The sequence below is a fragment of the Cannabis sativa genome, chromosome 1 (genome assembly GCF_029168945.1).
Source record: "Cannabis sativa cultivar Pink pepper isolate KNU-18-1 chromosome 1, ASM2916894v1, whole genome shotgun sequence".
Taxonomy (NCBI): domain Eukaryota; kingdom Viridiplantae; phylum Streptophyta; class Magnoliopsida; order Rosales; family Cannabaceae; genus Cannabis; species Cannabis sativa.
Window position 1 is genome coordinate 37,542,903 of NC_083601.1, and position 18,737 is coordinate 37,561,639.

At 33.4% G+C, this 18,737-nt stretch overlaps 2 protein-coding genes and 1 non-coding gene across 14 annotated transcripts; 1 reads left to right on the top strand and 2 right to left on the bottom strand.

Annotated features, from left to right (window-relative positions):
* Positions 1–284: 284 nt before the first annotated feature.
* On the top strand, positions 285–409 carry LOC115708488 (small nucleolar RNA snoR86). The gene has a single exon (XR_004009986.1). It is a non-coding gene; the product is annotated as a small nucleolar RNA snoR86 (small nucleolar RNA).
* Positions 410–2,573: 2,164 nt separating this feature from the next.
* Positions 2,574–6,658, bottom strand: LOC115706599 (uncharacterized). 6 transcript variants are annotated; one of them, XM_030634303.2, is made up of 3 exons: positions 5,748–6,658; positions 5,452–5,569; positions 2,574–4,552 (listed from the first exon to the last, which is right to left on the bottom strand). In XM_030634303.2, exon 3 carries the CDS (start codon positions 4,508–4,510, stop codon positions 2,816–2,818), a length of 1,695 nt encoding a protein of 564 aa, XP_030490163.2. In that variant the 5' UTR covers positions 4,511–4,552; positions 5,452–5,569; positions 5,748–6,658; the 3' UTR covers positions 2,574–2,815. The 6 variants fall into 6 exon arrangements, with proteins under 6 accessions (XP_030490163.2, XP_060970247.1, XP_030490159.2 ...); XM_061114264.1 differs by having other exon boundaries at positions 4,987–5,569; XM_030634299.2 differs by lacking the exon at positions 5,452–5,569.
* Positions 6,659–11,179: 4,521 nt separating this feature from the next.
* LOC115706600 (serine/arginine-rich splicing factor RS41) lies at positions 11,180–15,292 on the bottom strand. Of its 7 annotated transcripts, none has more exons than XM_061114283.1 (6): positions 15,139–15,291; positions 14,787–14,919; positions 13,073–13,185; positions 12,282–12,511; positions 11,702–12,007; positions 11,180–11,406 (listed from the first exon to the last, which is right to left on the bottom strand). In XM_061114283.1, the coding sequence occupies exons 2-6, from the start codon at positions 14,890–14,892 to the stop codon at positions 11,370–11,372; spliced, it is 792 nt and encodes a 263-aa protein (XP_060970266.1). In that variant the 5' UTR covers positions 14,893–14,919; positions 15,139–15,291; the 3' UTR covers positions 11,180–11,369. The 7 variants fall into 7 exon arrangements, with proteins under 7 accessions (XP_060970266.1, XP_030490167.2, XP_060970261.1 ...); XM_030634307.2 differs by having other exon boundaries at positions 12,282–12,514; XM_061114278.1 differs by lacking the exon at positions 11,180–11,406 and having other exon boundaries at positions 11,540–12,007; positions 15,139–15,292.
* Between the last annotated feature and the right edge of the window lie 3,445 nt (positions 15,293–18,737).

Genomic DNA, 18,737 nt, shown 5'->3' on the forward strand with positions numbered 1-18,737 from the left:
TTGCTACCAACAAGTGGATGGAAGGTCTGTGAACTAGTAAAGCCCAACAAGTAAAAGATGGGCTGGGTTTTGTGACTGGCTCATAACAATTAGGGTTAGGGAAGAAGCTTATAAATTGGAAGCTTAAGGTGCCTCTTTTCCACAATAAGTTTTGCAATTGTCATTTGCCTTGTGTGGGTTGTTCTATTTGTTTTTCTTTGTTTTGTTAGGTTTCCACATCTTATTTGTTTTATGTTTATGTTAAGTTATGATTTATGTTATTGAAAAATAGAGGCCAATTTGCAGAGCAAAAGCGTCGTATAAAATGGCGCAGTTTGCATTGAAGGTTGGCTATATCAAATAATATCGATTCTCCGTGCCTATCAAATTAATCTCGTTTTGATTATGGCCTCGAACAAGTCGATACATTCCAAATTCCAATACTTGTTCTTCTCATTTCTATTTTCTTTTTCTGTGTTTATTATGGGATACCATAGAAATTAGACCATTGGCTTGAGTAAGACCAATAGCAATGTCTGTCTAGATTCGTTATCCATTTTATTAAATCTCATCTAAACCATATAATATTTGTCACTATCTTGTAATTATATTGTGTTATTTGTGTTTGGGTTTAACAAAAACAAATCTGATGGTGAAGTCCTAAAAATTGCCTTTAAACTAGCCAAGACAAAAATTTAGTCGCTTAATCCTCAAACCTTCAGTTCTTCAGTTCCTTTTCCACTTGTTTTTTTTTTTCATATTCTTGTTGTAAATAATTCTGTTTTGCTACATGTTTCCAAGTCTACGGTGAAATTCCATATTACTAACAAGTAACAACAATGAGACATGTACAAACTTCTCTTGGACTAATAATAGAATTACTAATGATTTGGAAATTCAGATAAAAAAAATAATCAACTGGTTCTCAAAGAATAAAGAGAGCAGACGTACCTTTTGAATAATCAAGAAATAACAATCTAATTATAACTTAGGCAACACCCACTTGAAATCCTAAGTGCAAAGCAATATTAAGACCAACGACCAAGTAAGAGGAATCCTAGAAGCCAGAACTATTATGAAAAAAGTAGCTTCTCTCTTGTAACTTCCATTGGATACCCTACTAGGACTGGAAGTTCGAATAATACTCTGGTCTGCAAGGCCACAACTAATGGATTTGGAGGAAAATTTGGCTGCCTTAAAATCTACATGCAAAATGGCATGTCTTTGTGGAGGGTACTAGCAGAAGCTTTACCACTGAGATGAAATTTGGACTTTCTGCAAGATGAAAAGCAGTGTTAATGACAAGAAAGGTGAATGGTGATACCATGCTGGTAGTATTGATAGAAGAGGTGGCCAGAAATATGATAAATGAGTTTTCTTTCATATTCTTATTGAGAGTGAGACATGGCTGTCTTGTCTACATCAAAATGAACAATTAGTGTACGGGAAGCAGACACCAATACAAGTTTTGCTGGAGTTTTGACCAAAGTAATCAGCCCTTTGTAATATGAGAAGCTTCAAAAGATTCCAAGAGAGTCCTTTTCCTAATAAGGACAAGCTGGTTTGGCTGTGGTTGGTTGCAGTGAATATATTTAGACAACAGAAGAAGCTGGAAGAATATTTGCTATTTTGACAGACTCTGAAAAACTGAAGAAGAGAAAAACTCCACCAAATTGGACCTGTGCTTTACTTTTTTGGTCATGTTTTTTTATCACAGTTGAACAATATCAGTAATTGCAGTTTTATTATTTTGGCAAGGAATGAGGATTGCCTGCGGGAAGGACCACTCCTGTGGTTCAGAGTCCACATTGGTTTTGAAGTTGAAAGAACTTCACGTCCAAAAAAAAACATCACTAAATTGATTGAGGTGCTCATCATTCATGAGTGTCTAATTACGCCCCCCAACACCAATGAAATCCCTCCCTCCTATCCACGACACATGAATTTATTATTATTATTAGTATTATTAAAAAAAAGTAGGATTTATATTTATAGAGTTCCCCTTACAATTTGATGTACACGATTGAAGTGGGAATATCGTTTATTGTCTCTCCTATTCTGTTCTTTTTTATTTTTAAAGACCTTTTGAAGAAAAAAATATATTGATAATATTTGTATAGTTAACAAGAGGCTCAACCAAAATATTAAGTCTTATGACAAAATAATGGTGGGGTTAACTTGAATTCTTTGTGCTTTGCTTGATATTGTAACTAACATATCTTCCATATGATGTCATGTTGATTTTTTCCGACCTTGATAGTTGGTAGATGCACAATTCACTATAGCTAAACACAAATCTCAAATCTTTGTAATCAAATCATTTTTTATCTTTTTTTATGACATTGTCGGCAAGTAGATCAAGCTAAAAGAAGTATATTTGTGACTATGAGTCCAAAAGAGTAATTATAACCTAATTATAATAAGAAAGTACCAGCTTTATAAATTAATACAATTACATGTAGTGGCTAAAAAAGCAAACCAAATGTTCCACCAAAAACAGCACCTTTAAAAATGATACAAGTCAGTCTAGTTCTCCTGTTCATGCAATAAACACACTTATTTGAATAAGAATAAAGGTAAGAAAAAGAATAAGATACCAAGAAAATGAAGGTATATTATACATTCCGTAGAAATAGGAATCAAAAGAGAAACATAGTGATTTGAGATTATACATTTCATAAATAACTAGGAGAACATTTGAGATTGATAAGTGTCCCATTTCATGGATTAACTACTTTGTTTCATATAGACAATGAAACAGCTAACATGCTGAAAATTAAGACCTTTTTCTCATTATACAAGACTCAATATATTTTATTTGCAACTTTTTTTTTTCCTATTTTCTCATGAACAAACTTCTCAACCTCCCTCTTTCCAAACGTTCAAGCAGCTTCTTGGCCCCAGGAATTTCCATCTCACTAAGCTTCTTCAAATACCCAATGGCCCCATAAGAAATCATCAGCTTCTTGCATTTCTTGCTTGAAGAAAGAGATCCTAAGCAAAATACTGCATATTTCTTTGCTGTGTTTTGAAGACTTGGTTCAAGCAACTGAACCAGATTAGGCACACTCTTGTCATCTTTCTTTACTTCTCTGCGATTCTGTGAAAGTGTCACCAAGCTGGAAATCGCCTGTGCTGCAACCTCACGGGCACTGTTGGATTTGGCCTCCAGCATCTTGACAAGAAGGGGAATGCAACCGGCCTCCCCTACCATCTTCTTTGTCTCAGCTGAGGCTGAGCTGCATACCCGGCAGATTGCAGAGGCAGCAGCCTGCTGTGCACCAAGTGATCCAGACCTCAGAACATGAACCAGACGCGGTAAGAAGCCAAGGGAAACCAACACATCCATTGAAACCGAGCCAACTAAATTTCTTAATGCCCCAACAGCTGATTCTTGTGGTAAAGGGCCATCAAGGTATGCCAACAAGCTTCGAATTCCACCTTCTGAGACAACAGACCTCCTTAGGTTCTCATTGCTTGCAGTGAGATTCTGCAAGCACTCAGCTGCATACTCTTTTGATCCTAACAGAATTCCACAATCCAAGAGATTGATCATGACCCTTATAATCCCTTCATCAGCTAGAGCTTGTCTAACCTCGGGCACAGCTGATATATTCTTCAACGTGCAGGCAGCCGCAGCCTGTGAAACTGAGTCCCCGGTTCGACATATCTCAATCAGCGGACGAACCCCACCATGGCCAACGATTTCACGAGCAGTTTCAGCCAACATTGACAATCTCTGAAGCGAAATTGTAGCCTTCTCTTTACCAACACTGCTACCAGACTCCACAAGCCTTATGAGAGCAGGCAGCACACCTTCAGAAACAAGCCAATTTTCACAGCCTCCGGACTCAGCAAGGGAGCAGATCACAGTCACGGTCTTCTCCCGTATACGAGGAGAAGTTGCTGTAAGCAATTGAACTAAAGCACAAATATTGCTACGACCTAAAACAGTCAAGACATTCTTTTCATCCTCTTTCATGACCTCAACAAGACAGTCAAGAGCTCTGTGTTTTGCCTCCAAGTGCCCGATCTGAAGACGAGCAAAGAGTTCCCTTATGTTGCCATAAGCAGCAACATCCGTGTCAGTTGAAGAACACGCAACAGATAAGGGCAGAGTAGCCTCACCAAGCACCCCGGTCTTGATTAAAAGCCCACAATCTCGCAAATTCAAATCAAGCTTCCCAGAAAGTGCATCAAGATCACTCTGCATCCGAAGCTTGCCTTCATATTTCTCCAATATACAGAGCTCTGCACACTCAATTATGTCTTTCAATGTCCTTGACACCGCTTGTAATTGCTCCTTGCAAAGAGTGTTCTTCGAGAAGCAAGGATGGCTTGATAAGTCTGATAAACGTGAAGGAACCTGCTCAAGCTTTGATATGATCATCTTCCATCTACCTGGGAATCCTTTAACCTCTCTTGCTTTAGCCATTGCAACAGGGATAAGCTCTTGTGCGTGTGACAGCCAGTCTTCAGCTGACACGTTATCATCAACCAAAACTTCTTCATTTCCACTTTCTTCAACCATGATTTCGATCTTGGCTTTGATTAAATTTGGTAAACTGAAAAACTGGAAAGAAAACCAAACCTTTTATTAGTTATAAAAAATGACAAAAACAAATAGTATTTCACATTAAAAAAAATTAGGAGCCGTGGAGCAGTTGCAATTATTATAAAACATTTTAACTATAGAATATGGCTGAAATTAAATAAGCACAGAATGCATTAAAAAAATCTAAACAACAAACAGCACCACATCAAGAGCTTCGAGAATCTTGTACAAATCACACAATGCTTGTTTGCTGAAAAACAAGAACCGACCAACAAGATCGAAGTACCTAATGATGGCCCACGAGTTCTTTATTAATATTCTAGCTTATTGCAAGTGATCATTTAATGCCAAATGAAAAGTAAATGAAGGAAAGAAAATATATTCATAAACTAATTAATATGATAATTAAAGTTTAAGATATAAAATTTGTTGATGACAATGAAAGAAGTTACTTTTAACGGCTAAAAAATAAGTGCTGCCACAATTAAGAAGCCGTCGGCACGTGCATACGCTATACCAAATATGCCCTTGAACATAGGAGCCGTTTCTAGTTACTTCATTGGGGTAAATTGGTAAACAGAAATTAAAGCTACGATCTTTACTTTTCAAAGATGGAGCTGTTGAATATAGAAAATGGGAGGATTGCTGACTCGATCTTGATCGGCATTTTGTATGTATCCTATGGTCAAGATTTCTTGAAAAGGATGGGAAAGGAGAATTATTTGCCTTATTGCCTTATATAACCCCCAAAGACCTAAGCTATCTGGTAGAGTAAGAGGGGAGAGAGACTTTTCTTTGAAGAGAAGACAGGAGTCTCTATCTACAGTTGTATATAAAGAGTGTACTCAAAATTTTCCAAGATGGACCAACCCCACTATAAATTTCTTAAGAAAACACAAAACAATGTAGAAAATTACCTCAAATTGATTTGAGATTGAAGATCTTTCAAAGGGTTCTATCCTTAATAATCATCAGATATAGACTTGTCAAACAAAATTCTCTTTCCTCTCCTACTCCTGATGTACCCCAACAGTTCTTAAAAATAAAAAACAATGATAGCCTAGTTATACAAATAGGCATATATAAATATACATAGCATCTAATTTATAAGAAACACAGTTAATTAAGGATGATTAGAAAAAAAGGAAAAGACTTTTTCGTATTCTGAAGCTGAGAGTAAGAAAAGAAAGTAAAAACAACCTCAAGCACCAACCTTTAAGACTCAGAAACCAGAAACTTGTCTTTTTCTCTTTTAAGAAAGCAATCCCAAGAATTTACTATAGCTTCATCTTCAAACCTCTCTTCCACTCACTTTCTCTCACTTTAAGTATCAACTATGCAAAATATTAAAAGGAAAATACCCCTTAAAAAAAATCTCTCCTCTCTCTCTTAACTCCAAAACCCACTTTCATATCTCCACAATGATTCCAAAACCAGCCATGAAAATACAGATGTGGACCTTCACAAAACCATCGTCACTCACTTTCATCAAGCGAATTTCTCAGAATCAGAGAGTACCCAGAAGCTAAAATAGTTTCTTATTACAAAAAAAGGACACGAGAGTGGTAGTAGATATGAAAACCCCACTTGCCACTTTGACTTATTTGAACTCCTAATAGAAAAATAACTGATTCAGAAAGAGCAAGCAGGGAAGGAGACAATCAAATTTGTATTTGAAAAATCTTCAAACTCTCTCTATTTCTCTCTCCAAATGGAAGAAAATGTCAGTCTCTCTCTTCCCCTGTCCCTTTAGATTCTCTGTTAAAAAAAAAACATATTGCCATTATTTTACTGTTTTAGCTGGACAGCTAAGAGATGTAAAGAAAAGCAAGCTTTAAACGTCGAACATGATTGAGGATCAAACGGCTGTGATTACGTGTATGTCAAAAAATCCGACCGTTTAAATTTTGAATATGCTTTCTTTTTAAATATATAAAATTTTACATTTCCAAGAGGATGACGTGGAAATTTACGCCACGAGTGAGGTGGAGACGGGTTGCCACTTTTAAAGGTTATTTTAAGTTTTAAACGGTCCTAATATTTCCCACGTGTGAGAGCGACAGATTGCTGTAAATGTTATCTCTTATATTTTTTTGGTATTCAAATTTAATTTTTTAAAAAAATTATTTTATATATTATTTTTTAATTTTTTTAAATTTATAATTTTGATTGGTCCAATAATTGTTATGTTAGTTCATTAGTTATTGTGTGAATTTTTATATAGATTTTGGTAAAAAAATGTAAAAAGAAAATATTTTAAAATGTAAAAATAAAAAAAAAAAAATCTTTTTTTACTATGATAAATTTTTTTTTGAAGGATACTATGATAAATTTTAATACTCTAGAAAAAAAAAATTATTAGTTTTGTATTTTATAAGCTGGTAATTAAACTCTACATCCTCCTATAATAATAAATAAAATTAAAACTAATACAAAAGAAAGTAAATAAAACTACAACTATTAAAAGCATCCTAATTTTATTGTCATTGCCGCCGCGCATTTTAGGCCTATTTTGAATTTGTTTTTTTTTTAATTTTTTAATGGAAAAAATATTATATTTCGAACTATATTTTAAATGGGGAATGGAAATGTTGAGATTAAATAATTGAAAGTTTTCTTACCCAACAACATACATAATAATTGATATTTCAAATCGGTGGCCATGCTCATCATTCTACGAAATATTAAAGAAGAAAAATAAATAACAATAAATGGTGTCTATGAAATACTGGCTACAATTCTAAATTTCAAAAATTGATACGGTGGAAAGGAAGGTTCCAACATTAATTATGTTTATGAAATTTATAAGGGTATCGTTATGATGATGTTTTAGAAGGCCACCAGTGCCCTTTTTATTTATTTTTAACGTGAAAATTCGATGCTTAATAAAAGTTTAAGAATCCACATAATTGTCCCCCCAAAAAATTTGGTTTGACACCAACATGAGCTTATCAGCATTTATCATTATAATAAATGTAATCATAAATATTGAAATTAATCATCATGTAACACTAATTTTTATAATATTTTATATATCATAATAAGGGGCAGAAATAATTACATGTATCCATGCACAAAAATGATAAGAACAATAATTAATATTATCATTTATCACCTTGCTTTTAAAATCGTTATTATTACATATAATTTTAAGAAAAGTCCTTTTTTTTTTCTTTTTTGGCAAGTTTAAGAAAAGTTTGTTATGATGCATATGCACTGTGATCAAAATGTGTCACATTTTTTTAACAAAGAAAATTAATAAATTACGAGTTGTGTATTTTAAAAATGGTTACTTCTTCGAAGTACAATTTTTAGTGTTGATTTAATTTATTTAGTATATATTTTAACAACTACTGAGTTGCATAAACTGATTGTTGAACATTATATGCTAATAAAGATTACATTTCTTTAATTCTTTTTATCTGAAAATAAAATAGATTATGTGATACAAATCTTTTCCTTACTCGTTTAGTAGCATAAACCTGAGAATCATTTGACAGTTATATAGAGAATTAATACCTCATCTTCTTTATTAGTTGAATTATCGGTATATACTTAGAGAGTTTTTACTTTTCATTCCATTGACAGTGCCACATGAAGTGAAAACTTAAAAGATGCGATGAAATTCGAAACTTAAACCCAAACAAAGAAGGATGCCAACAAAAAAAATTCCTACCACTAAACAGGTCAATAGGAATGGAACCCACCAAAAAAAAAAAACAAAACAATATGAAAAAAATAGAAAACCATAATAGAAAAACTATATGAAAAATATAAATTTCCAAGTCAATGGATTTTAAATTTAGAATAATTATCTTTTTTACCCCCTGTACTTATGACACTATACTATTATGCCCCTTAATCTATTCAGCTTGTTACAAATAGTCCTTGTATAATTTTATATGCATACATTTAAATTTTCCGTTTATTTTGTTTAAAAATACCGTTTGTATTGATGATGTGGTATTATAACAAAGGATAGAGTAGTAATTTCATCTCTTTTTAGAGGGAAAATTGACTATGAGGTGGCATAATAACGGACAATGAAAGATGATTAAAAAATAATTTCATAACCTTTTAAAAAATTTAATAAAAGTAATTTTATTAAAATAATTCCAATCGTTTTTTAGCCGTTCAAATTATAAAAAGGTGTAAAATTAGGATTCTACAGTATTTGAAGAGATGGATATCACTAGAAAGAACATGAGATTTTTGGAAAATTAAGGTAATGATATTCTATTTTTTGGGATGTTATTTTTCATTTTTTTTTTTTCCTGTGATTGTAATTTTTATGACTTGTAATTTATTTTCCTAATGGTATATAATTTTTCAACTACTATCTATGTATAATCCCACATTATTAATTTAACAGTCAACTTTAGTCAATTTTAACAGAATTAGATAGAAGGATTATACTATTCCAACTGATATATTTTAGGGGGTATTTTTAACTACACTTATAAATTAAGGGGCATCATAGTATAGTGTCATAAGTACAGGGACTAAAAAAGCTAATTATTCTTAAATTTATGGTATGCCCGCGATTGTACTAAAGTTTTATATTTAATAGAGCTATTAATTTTGGTGTTGGTATATTATTTAATTTAAAATGGTCTTTGTATTATTATTCTTTTCAGACGAAAACAAAGTTAAGTAATGATACTAAGAATATTGCTTTCATTTATTTTAGGGGAAAAAATAAAGAATTCTTTTATTTATCTTCATCTTAAAAAAAGTAAATAAATAATGCTTTTATTTACTATTATTTATTTGTAATATTTGCTAGAAAATATCATTTCAAATATACAAGACCTAATGTGGGAATTATGTTAGTAATAGTTAGTGCGTGCGCAGTACTATGACCTTAAAGTAGACATTTTTGTATTGTTTCGTAAAATGCGTTGTTAAATGACAAACACAACATACCTTACATTTAATTTTGATCACTGATGCCTCTACAGTTCTACCTCTGTCATAATAAATTTACAAAATAGTATTATTATATAGGAATAGATTCAAAGTACTGTTATTGTTTAGATGACTTAGTGTTAAAAACAAAACGACATAGACAAGTAATCACAACCCTGTCATAACCTTAGATATCTTGATCATGGGGATGAGGTTCTTTCGTTCTCGTGATATTACTATAATCACAAACACAACATGTCAAGATTCCATCAAGGGTTCAAACAAGTTTCAAATTATAAATAGATTATATCATGATGAGTGATGCATGGCCATAATTTTTAGGATCCAATGGCCAAACAAAGACACTGATCTGTTAATATATATATTTTTTTTAATATAGTACCTTTAATCATTAGTTAAAAGACAATTGACTCAACTGACGGTAATATTAAATCTAAAAAAAGTTTCAAAACTGCTTCTCTATAATACTGCTACAACCAACCTCAAACAACGTGACATTAAAAACAAAAAGAAAAGGACAAGTCCCCCTTTTCTTTTTTCTCATTCCCTATTTTACTTTGGGAGCTTGGTGTATTATGTATTAACTTTTTGTTTAGTAAAATCTAAACAGAAGAAACCATCATATATTTGAGACTTAAATGTGGAAATGGCTGCGTGATTGGGTAAAGTTGAGAGAGAGAGAGAAGAGGCTGCCTCGGTTTGAATGAGTGAATCAGAACAAGGGAGCCAACCAAGACGCGTGCAAAGGACGTGACACTGTTACCTGTCCGGTATGCCTTGTCTTTGCTGCTTTTCCTCTTTTTGTTTGCTTTTTTCAAGTTGTGGCCCTTTTCAGTGCACTCCACCCCACCCAACCTTAAAACCATTTTTTTGTTCCCTTAAATTTGGAGAAATTTCAAGTTATATCTCTATTGGGCATAAAAATATGGGAAAACAATGACCTAGGCACACGACTGTCTAAGAGGGACATGTTACATAAAACTACGGATCATTGCTTCTATATTTATTTAAAATTGTTAACGATAATTTGTCAAAAAAAAAAATTGTTAACGATAAAGGTGAGAAAATCAATCCTTTTACTCACTCATCTCATGGTTCCACTTGCCAAGCACAGAGATTATAATACTTTAGGGTAAATTTGGTAGGAAGGGATAAAAAAATTGAAATAAAAATGAGTACAAATGAAAATAATAGAATGAATTAAAAAAAAAATCAAAAAAATAAATAAATAAATCAATTTCATCTTCCATTCATATAGTACTTCATTCTATTAGAATAACATTTCAATTTTTAAAATGAAACTAAACAAAGGAATAAAATAAAAATTAATACATTTCCATTCATTGTACTGCTCCCATAATTTTTTTTTTTTTTTGAGTGTATTAGATTTACTGATACAATAGTGATTCCACATATATGTAATCAAGAAAGCCAAAATAATATGGATAATCGTGTAAATATTTCAAATCAAGATTTAAATCATCAATAATAACCAAGAAAAGTTCAAAATCATGACAGACATAATGTAGACAAAAAAAGAAATTATGTGCCCAACAAAGTCGGTTTTTTTGTGCCTGGAAATTACCAAAAAGTAGATGCTCACATCTCAAAACTCCACAAAGGGAGTCATGTTTCTCCTAGAATGAACCAAGGTACCGATTTCCATTCCCCAATGACCAATATATGCAGACAGTCCAAGCAACCGTGGATATAAACTTGCAGATAAAAATGATTAAAAATCCATAAAACATAACAGCCTAAAACAATATCTATAATTTAAGAATTCAAAAGCACATGAAGGTTTAAAGTTCAAACACATCACAAGAGCGGCAGACAAGTCAATTTCCAAGAGTTAGAATGTCAACCGGGTACAAAAACCTACCAAACACTATCATCACGGAACTTCTTAAGACCTAGATCTTTCCCTTGGCAGTGGTGAACGGCTGCGTTTCAGGAGAAAAAAAAAACACCATTAGGCTGGAGCATCTAAGTTCAGTATATTCATAAGATAACGAGTATAAACATCTATTTCAGTTTTCACTAATGTTTCTACGGTTCAGATGAACAAAATGACTGAGTTCAGAATCTTTTCTATAATTACAGTTTTCATTAATATGTCTACAGTTCTCAGTTGTATTATTTTGTTGAAATTTTCAGGAAAGAACCAAACAGAAGGATATAACAACAAATGGAAAAAGTAAACCTCTAAAACTACACAAATGCAGAACCTTGTTATACCTGTTGTATCTGTCATTAACTGGACTTCTCCCCCTATCGTAACCAGGACTTCTCCCTCTATCATAACCAGGACTTCTTCCTCTATCATAACCAGGACTTCTTCTTGAATCAGGTCTGGAACCATGAGATCCACGGCCATAGTCGGGACTTTCCCTATCTCTACGATATGGACTACGAGACCTCCCACGACCATAGCTTCTTTCAGGAGATGCATCACGACCTTTTCTATCAGGACTGTAGCCATTTCTCCTATCATCATCATCACGAATGGCATACTCAACAGAAATCACCCTATCCATAAACTTGCTGAAACTCACAAAAAGAAAAATCAAAGTCAAGGCAAGGCAAGGGATATATAATAGAGACAATGCAATCTTCCAAGAAAAAACTGTTTGAATCAAGTCTTAAAATGATTTAGATATTGTTTTTGTCCAAACAAAAAGACAAAAATTGAGGCAAAATTTATCTATTAGGGAACTATACTGAAGAATTTTTTTAGAAAAGAGAAAAGGGCCACTTGTCTTAGACTGACACCCCCTCGAAAAACTATACCGAAGAATTTCCAACACAAAAGTACAACCTCAGGTTTGTTGCATCCAATGCCCTGGTAGCATCTTCTTGTGATTCAAACTGAATAAATGCGAAGTTCCTTCTTATCCTTATGTTCAATATTTTTCCATATTGCTCAAAGTGGTCCTCCAAATCTCTTGTTCTTGTATGAACTGGATCAAAATTAATTACAAATAGGGTTTTTGATGGCTTAGTGTTGGCTGAAGGTTTTGAATCACCAGATCTCTTGACCCCACGTTCCTGCTGCAAGCCATAAATTTCATGGGATTAGCAAAAATAATAATTACTGAGATAAAGAAAAAATAAGAATCCACCTAACACATATGTAATAATGTCACAATCTAAAAATTAATAATGAAACTAAAAAGAAGATTACTATTTAGAAGAATTTCCACGTAATTGAGCTCAAGGACATAAAATGATGGAGGCAAGAGGATTAAGATGGAAAAACCAATATGATTGTACTGTGCAAACATTAGGGCGAAAAAAAGGAAAAAAACTAAGCTCCCCTGCCTACCCCCTACATTATTTGGGAACCAAAATACCATAGCAATTGCTATGTTGATGCCCGGGAGGGATTCAAACCTCAAGCTATAAAGGCAAACCACGTGCCTAACAATTGAGCTATCACACTAGTGTGTAATTTGGAATGACTCAAATAGACAAATCTGTCAATTGAGGTACAGTGGTAAAACTTACAAGTATTGAATTTTTCAAACCAAATAAGTTTGTTTGGCAAAGGGGAGCCATGTAATGCAGAAATTTTTAAAAATTCCAAACCATTAAAGATTATTAACTTACCTTAGTCCATTCCACACGCAGTCGACGTCCCTTTCTACCAAATTCTGTTCTGTCAAGTCTTCTAATAGCATACTCAGCATCTTTCTCATCTTCCATATAAACAAAAGCAAACCCTGTAAAATCAAATAATTAGGAAACACCAAAGTTAAACCACATTCATGACCAAGTTAATTTTCCAAACCACAATAAAAATCATAGTAGTAACAAAATAGCAACAACTATAATACTGATAAACAATCAAAAAAGAAAATGATTAAAAAAAGAAAAAAGTTCAGACATTTTAAACATTATAGAAATCCAGACTTCTCAAAAGACAATGTTAGAAATTAACAGAAAACCTGCAATGGCTGCAATGTCATGATGCTACTATGTAACTGGTGATACATGTCTGAAATTGAACACTGAGCAAAAGTCATGAGGAATGAAAAAGCAATGGTGTCTGATGGAATGTCGGATGGCAGGGCTAAGGCAGATCAGATTAATTCTTCTGGAAAAATACAACAAGATGAAGCCTGGTCACATCTAAAAAAGAAATGCGGAGAACCACATCCATCCAAGAAGAGCATGGACATTCCAGGAAATCCTGCGTCAAAGAAATTTTTGAGTCCTGGGGTATGTGTTTCATAGAAACTTGTTTCTCTTATACGGGAAGAAACGTATACAGCCATTAAAAAAATGAAATGTTCAGAGAATATCTTATTGACCCTTTTTTGCAGAAGCTAATATCTTTCCAGGTCAGCTCATACACTGAACTCTATGATGATTCAAGCTAAAATTGGGAAATGTGCAATACGCCTGCCAAATACCCTCCAAGTAAACACCCAGAAGTTACAGTTTAAACTGCCCAGAATGGTGCTATCCCCCACACACATACACATGGTGTGCTTCATTTCTAATTTCTATTTTCCCACCTCTCAACATTCATTAAAAAAGATTGCATTTCCAAGCAAAAAGACACTTACACATGGTGTGCTTCGTTTCTAATTTCTATTTTCCCATCTCTCAACATTCATTAAAAAAGATTGCATTTCCAAGCAAAAAGACACTCTTCTTCATAACCCCCCACCCACCCACCCCCCAAAAAAAATAATCACTTTACAAATTTGAAAGCTGCAGAATGATAGATGAAAGAAGAGCATCGTCACGGTGAAAATTGGGTCAACGAGTTATATCTCTAATGACAAATTCAAATTCTACATGGTTGTACACTATTTTTGGCACTGGATCTGGAAGCCCTTGATTAAGTATAAGATAAAGCTCTCATCAATGAGAATTGCCAGGTCAACAACAAATCAGAAAAAATCACAGGTGAAACATCTGTGAGCAACCAATATCTCTGTTCCGATGCTTAATTACAGGTAAACTTTAACCATCCATCCTCCCTATTTGCGTGGACAGCAGGAATAAGAAACAAGCAAATCCGCATAACATAAATCAGTTTCCACAAAGTGACACAGGTCCTTTTAAGACTTCACCGGAGCTTTGCAAATTAATTCAGTAACCACAAATAAAACAAAGCATCACAGCTCATAACTCCAGGCATTAGAAAAACGAACAAATAGCATGTTGGCAACGGCAAATAAGGCTTCGCCAATCAAACAAGAATCCACATCAAATAATCAAGTCTTTACTTAATCATAAGCAATGTAATAGCAAATATATTTTAAAATTATTATTTTTATTATTAAACACGAATAAATAAATAAATTCTTACCAGACTTTAGATCAACCCTCTCAACCTTGCCATATCTTCTAAAGAGCCGCTCAACCTCAGTCTGGCGCGAGTCAAACTCCAAGTTTCCGCAAAAGATAGGCCTCATTTTCTTCAACCACAGTCTTAAGAAACCCTTCAATAGAAATACAAACAAATACATATAACATACATTCGCACAATCAATATCGTCGTTTAAATTAGAAAGTATTACCTGAATGACCCATTATTTATTTTATACGAGTACACCATAAGAAAGAGGGTAAATTGGAATACTTAAACCCTAGATACATAATAAAAAGCGGGAAAGGAAAGTGAACCAGATCCAAACGAAGAAAGAACGGAGATTGGTTACCTTCTGGGACTTTCGGCGATCCAAAAGCTCTAGAAAACCCTAGACAGAAATTTGAGATAGCTAAAGACGCAAGCAGGAGCAAAGGTTGCGAATAGAAAAGAAATCCAAAGCCAAGCAGGTTTGTTTCGGCGCGACAACTAACAAGGTTATTACAGTCTTTTCATTTTCCTTTTTACCAGGTTATTACGGTTATTTTCATATTCGTGTTATCACCAAAATTTTGTTTACACTCCACAAATTTTTAAAACACCTTATTTTAATAATTTTTATTTTATATTTTTCAAAATAAATAATATTAATTTTTATTTTATATAAAATTTAGAGTGATTCTACAAAAAAAATTTGATTTTATATACTTAAAAAAGTAAAAGAATTTATTCTTAATAATACCCCTCTCATAAGGGAAATTTGATTTTTTATCCTTACATTAAGGGAAATTTTTTTCCTTAAACCTAAAATACCTTATAGGAAAATTTTATTTACACCCCCAAAAAGTTCTAAAGGCACCCCATTTTGATAATTTTTATTTTATATAAAATTTATATTTTTAATTGTACTAATTTTTTTAAACTTTTTTCTTTCAATTCATATTCTTAAAAAATATACCTATCAAACAAAAATAAAGTATATTTTAAATATTATGATAAAAAAATTAAAATATAATTTAATTTTGTTTGATAGGTATTTTTTTAAGAAAAAAAAAAATACACATGAGTTAGAAAAAATTATGAAAATAAAATCAAAATAAGTATTAAAATTAACATAAAATAATGTGAAGAAAAATTTTTAAAAAAATATTAAGAGTAATTTTTAAAAATTATTTAAGTTTATATTTTTTTTTAATAATGGGGTGTATTTATAAGTTTAAGGGGTGCAAATATAACTCCCCTACCTTATATTGGTAAAATAGGACAATATTTACTTAATTCCCACATTACCCCCTCATTCAAATCTGACTCAACACTTGACTATGAACCCAGCCCCCAATCGGACCCAGCCCCCCCCATCGGACCCAGCCCCCCCCCCATCGGACCCAGCCCCCCTATCGAACCCAGCCCCATCGGACACAGCCCCCCCCCCATCGGACCCAGCCCAGCCCCATCAAAGCACAGCCCCCATCGGACCCAGCCCAGCCCTATCGGACCCATCGGGTCTTCGTCTTCCCCAACCATTCACGCCTGAATCGGACCTGCGCGTGGGTTTTCGTTTTGGTCGGTTTTCGTGGTGGTCATGGCGTCCAGCGGTGCGGTGGTTGCGGCGGTCGAGCGGTGCGGTGGAGGAGGTGGATCGGCGTGGGTTTTGTGCGGTGGAGGAGGTGGCTCGGCATGGAGGTGCGTGGGTTTTGGGTTTGATTTGAGAGAGAAAGGAGGAAGAGAGAGAGAGGTTGAAAAATATGGGAGGGGTATTTTAGGGTTTAGGGAAAAGTATACCCATTTTTTCAATAGCTATAACTATTAGTTTGGGAAACAAATTTAGGTATAAAAAATGCATAGAAAATCAAATTTTCCTCTCATAATTCAAACCCTTTCTCTCTCATTCCCTCAAACTCTCTCTACATCTATCTCTCTCTCTCTATCTCGCATCCCACAATCGCCCACCACAAATCGCCCCCAACCCTTACCACCACCTCGGACCACCCGCACCAAATCACCCAAACGCCGCACCAACACCCTCGACCCAGCCCCCCTCTCTCGGACCACCCAAACGCCGCACCCCCTCTCTCGGACCACCCAAACGCCGCACCAAATCACCGCACCACCACCTCCGACCCAGCCCCCTCTCTCGGACCACCCAAACGCACCACCATGGCTCACCTCCACCACCTCCGACCACCTCCGACCCTGCCCCCTCTCTCGGACCAACCCCACTCTCTCTTTCTCTCTCTGAAATCGAAAACAAAAAAAAAGAAAAAAAAAAGGCCCAGGTCCGATGGTCGGACCATGGGGTCCGATGGGGTCCGACCAATCGGACCCATCGGACCCCATGGTTCGACCATCGGACCCCCCCTCTCTCTTCGTCTCTCTCAAACCGAATGAAAAAAAAAAAAAAAAAAAAAGCCCTGTGTCCGATGGTCGGACCCCATGGTCCGACCATTGTACCTGGGGTTGTGGGATGCCGAGATAGAGAGAGAAAGAGAGATGATGTGAGAGTTTGAGGGGTATTTTTGGGGTTTTGAAAAACTAATGTATTGTTTGACTTTCAGCAATAAAATTAGTTATTTTATTAAAAAAAAATATATAAATACACTCTTTTTTTAATAATTATGATTGGATGTTTTAACAATGCACAACATTAGAAAGAAGAGATAATTACATGACATACTAAATTTTGTAAAGAATTTACATTTTTATATTTAAAGTTTTTTTTTATATTTTTATAATATTCTATAAAAATACAAAATAAAAATTACATGAAAGTAACATCAAAACAATTACAAAGCAACATGAGAAAATAATATACAAATAACAAAATATCAACAATAATATAACAAGAACACAACATAAAAATACACCAATTTATGTAAATAAAATTTAAAAACTGTAATGTTGAAAACTCCATATAGATCGTATTTTTGTAATTTTTTTGTATGAAATTGTCCCTAAATAGAATGTAGTGATACACCATATTCTACCTGTCTGGGCATTTGGAAAAAAAATTTAGTCTAATTTTAATTCATATTCGTATACGTTATACTTATTCAAGACATCATACAAAATTTTAAAAAATTCAGAATAACTTACAATATACAAATCAATGTTCAAATCTCTTATTTTACACGCGTGCAATAGACTCTTTCAAAACCCCATTTTTGACGTGATAAATTTCTCTGAATTTCTCAAAATTTTGCCAGATATCTTAAATAATTACAATGTATATGACCATAAAAAAATTAGACTAAATATTTTTTTAGATACTGAAACAGATAAGAGTACATCGGTACACCTATTTCAATAGAGTGTATTGTAGAATTTTCTATTATTATTTTACATAAAAGAATATATTTTAATTTTTAAAAAATATAGCTATCGAACAAAAACAAATTATGGTGCTTATACAATCCACACCCATATTGCGCCTCTTATCTGTTTCGACATTCAGAAGAATTTTTTAGATTAATATTTTTATACGTGTACGTTATAATTATTTAAGACATCATACAAAATTTTAAGAAATGTGGAATAATTTACAATATAGAAAATACTGTTTAAAGAGTCTATTTCACACACGTATAAAATAAAAGAATCACACGTGCAACAAATTGTTTGAAACCTAATTTCATCGTGCTAATGTTTTCCAAAGGTCTCAAAATTTTGCAAAACATCTGAAATAACTACAACGTACGTGATTATAAAAAAAAATAGACTAAAAGATTCTTTTGGATGCTGAAATAAATAAGGGAGCACTGGTGCATCCCTTTTAGGAGGATGCATTATAGAATTTTTCAATAAATTATACTTTAAATATTATTACAAAAAATTAAAATAAAAAAATTATATTAATTTTTATTAAAAAAAAAATTTACCTAATTAAAAAAAAATATGAAAATAAAATTAAATAAGTATTGAAACTAATACAAAATAATGTGAGAGAAAAAGTTT

What these genes read in the sequence shown, in the direction of transcription:
- LOC115706599 (XM_030634299.2), bottom strand. Translation starts at nt 4,510, where the DNA reads ATGGTTGAAGAAAGTGGAAATGAAGAAGTTTTGGTTGATGATAACGTG.
- LOC115706600 (XM_061114272.1), bottom strand. Translation starts at nt 14,892, where the DNA reads ATGAGGCCTATCTTTTGCGGAAACTTGGAGTTTGACTCGCGCCAGACT. An exon ending in TGCGTGTGGAATGGACTAAG is followed by an intron (nt 12,515 to 13,072) that starts GTAAGTTAATAA and finishes TATGGCTTGCAG; the next exon opens with CAGGAACGTGGGGTCAAGAG. An exon ending in TTGGATGCAACAAACCTGAG is followed by an intron (nt 12,008 to 12,281) that starts GTTGTACTTTTG and finishes TGTGAGTTTCAG; the next exon opens with CAAGTTTATGGATAGGGTGA.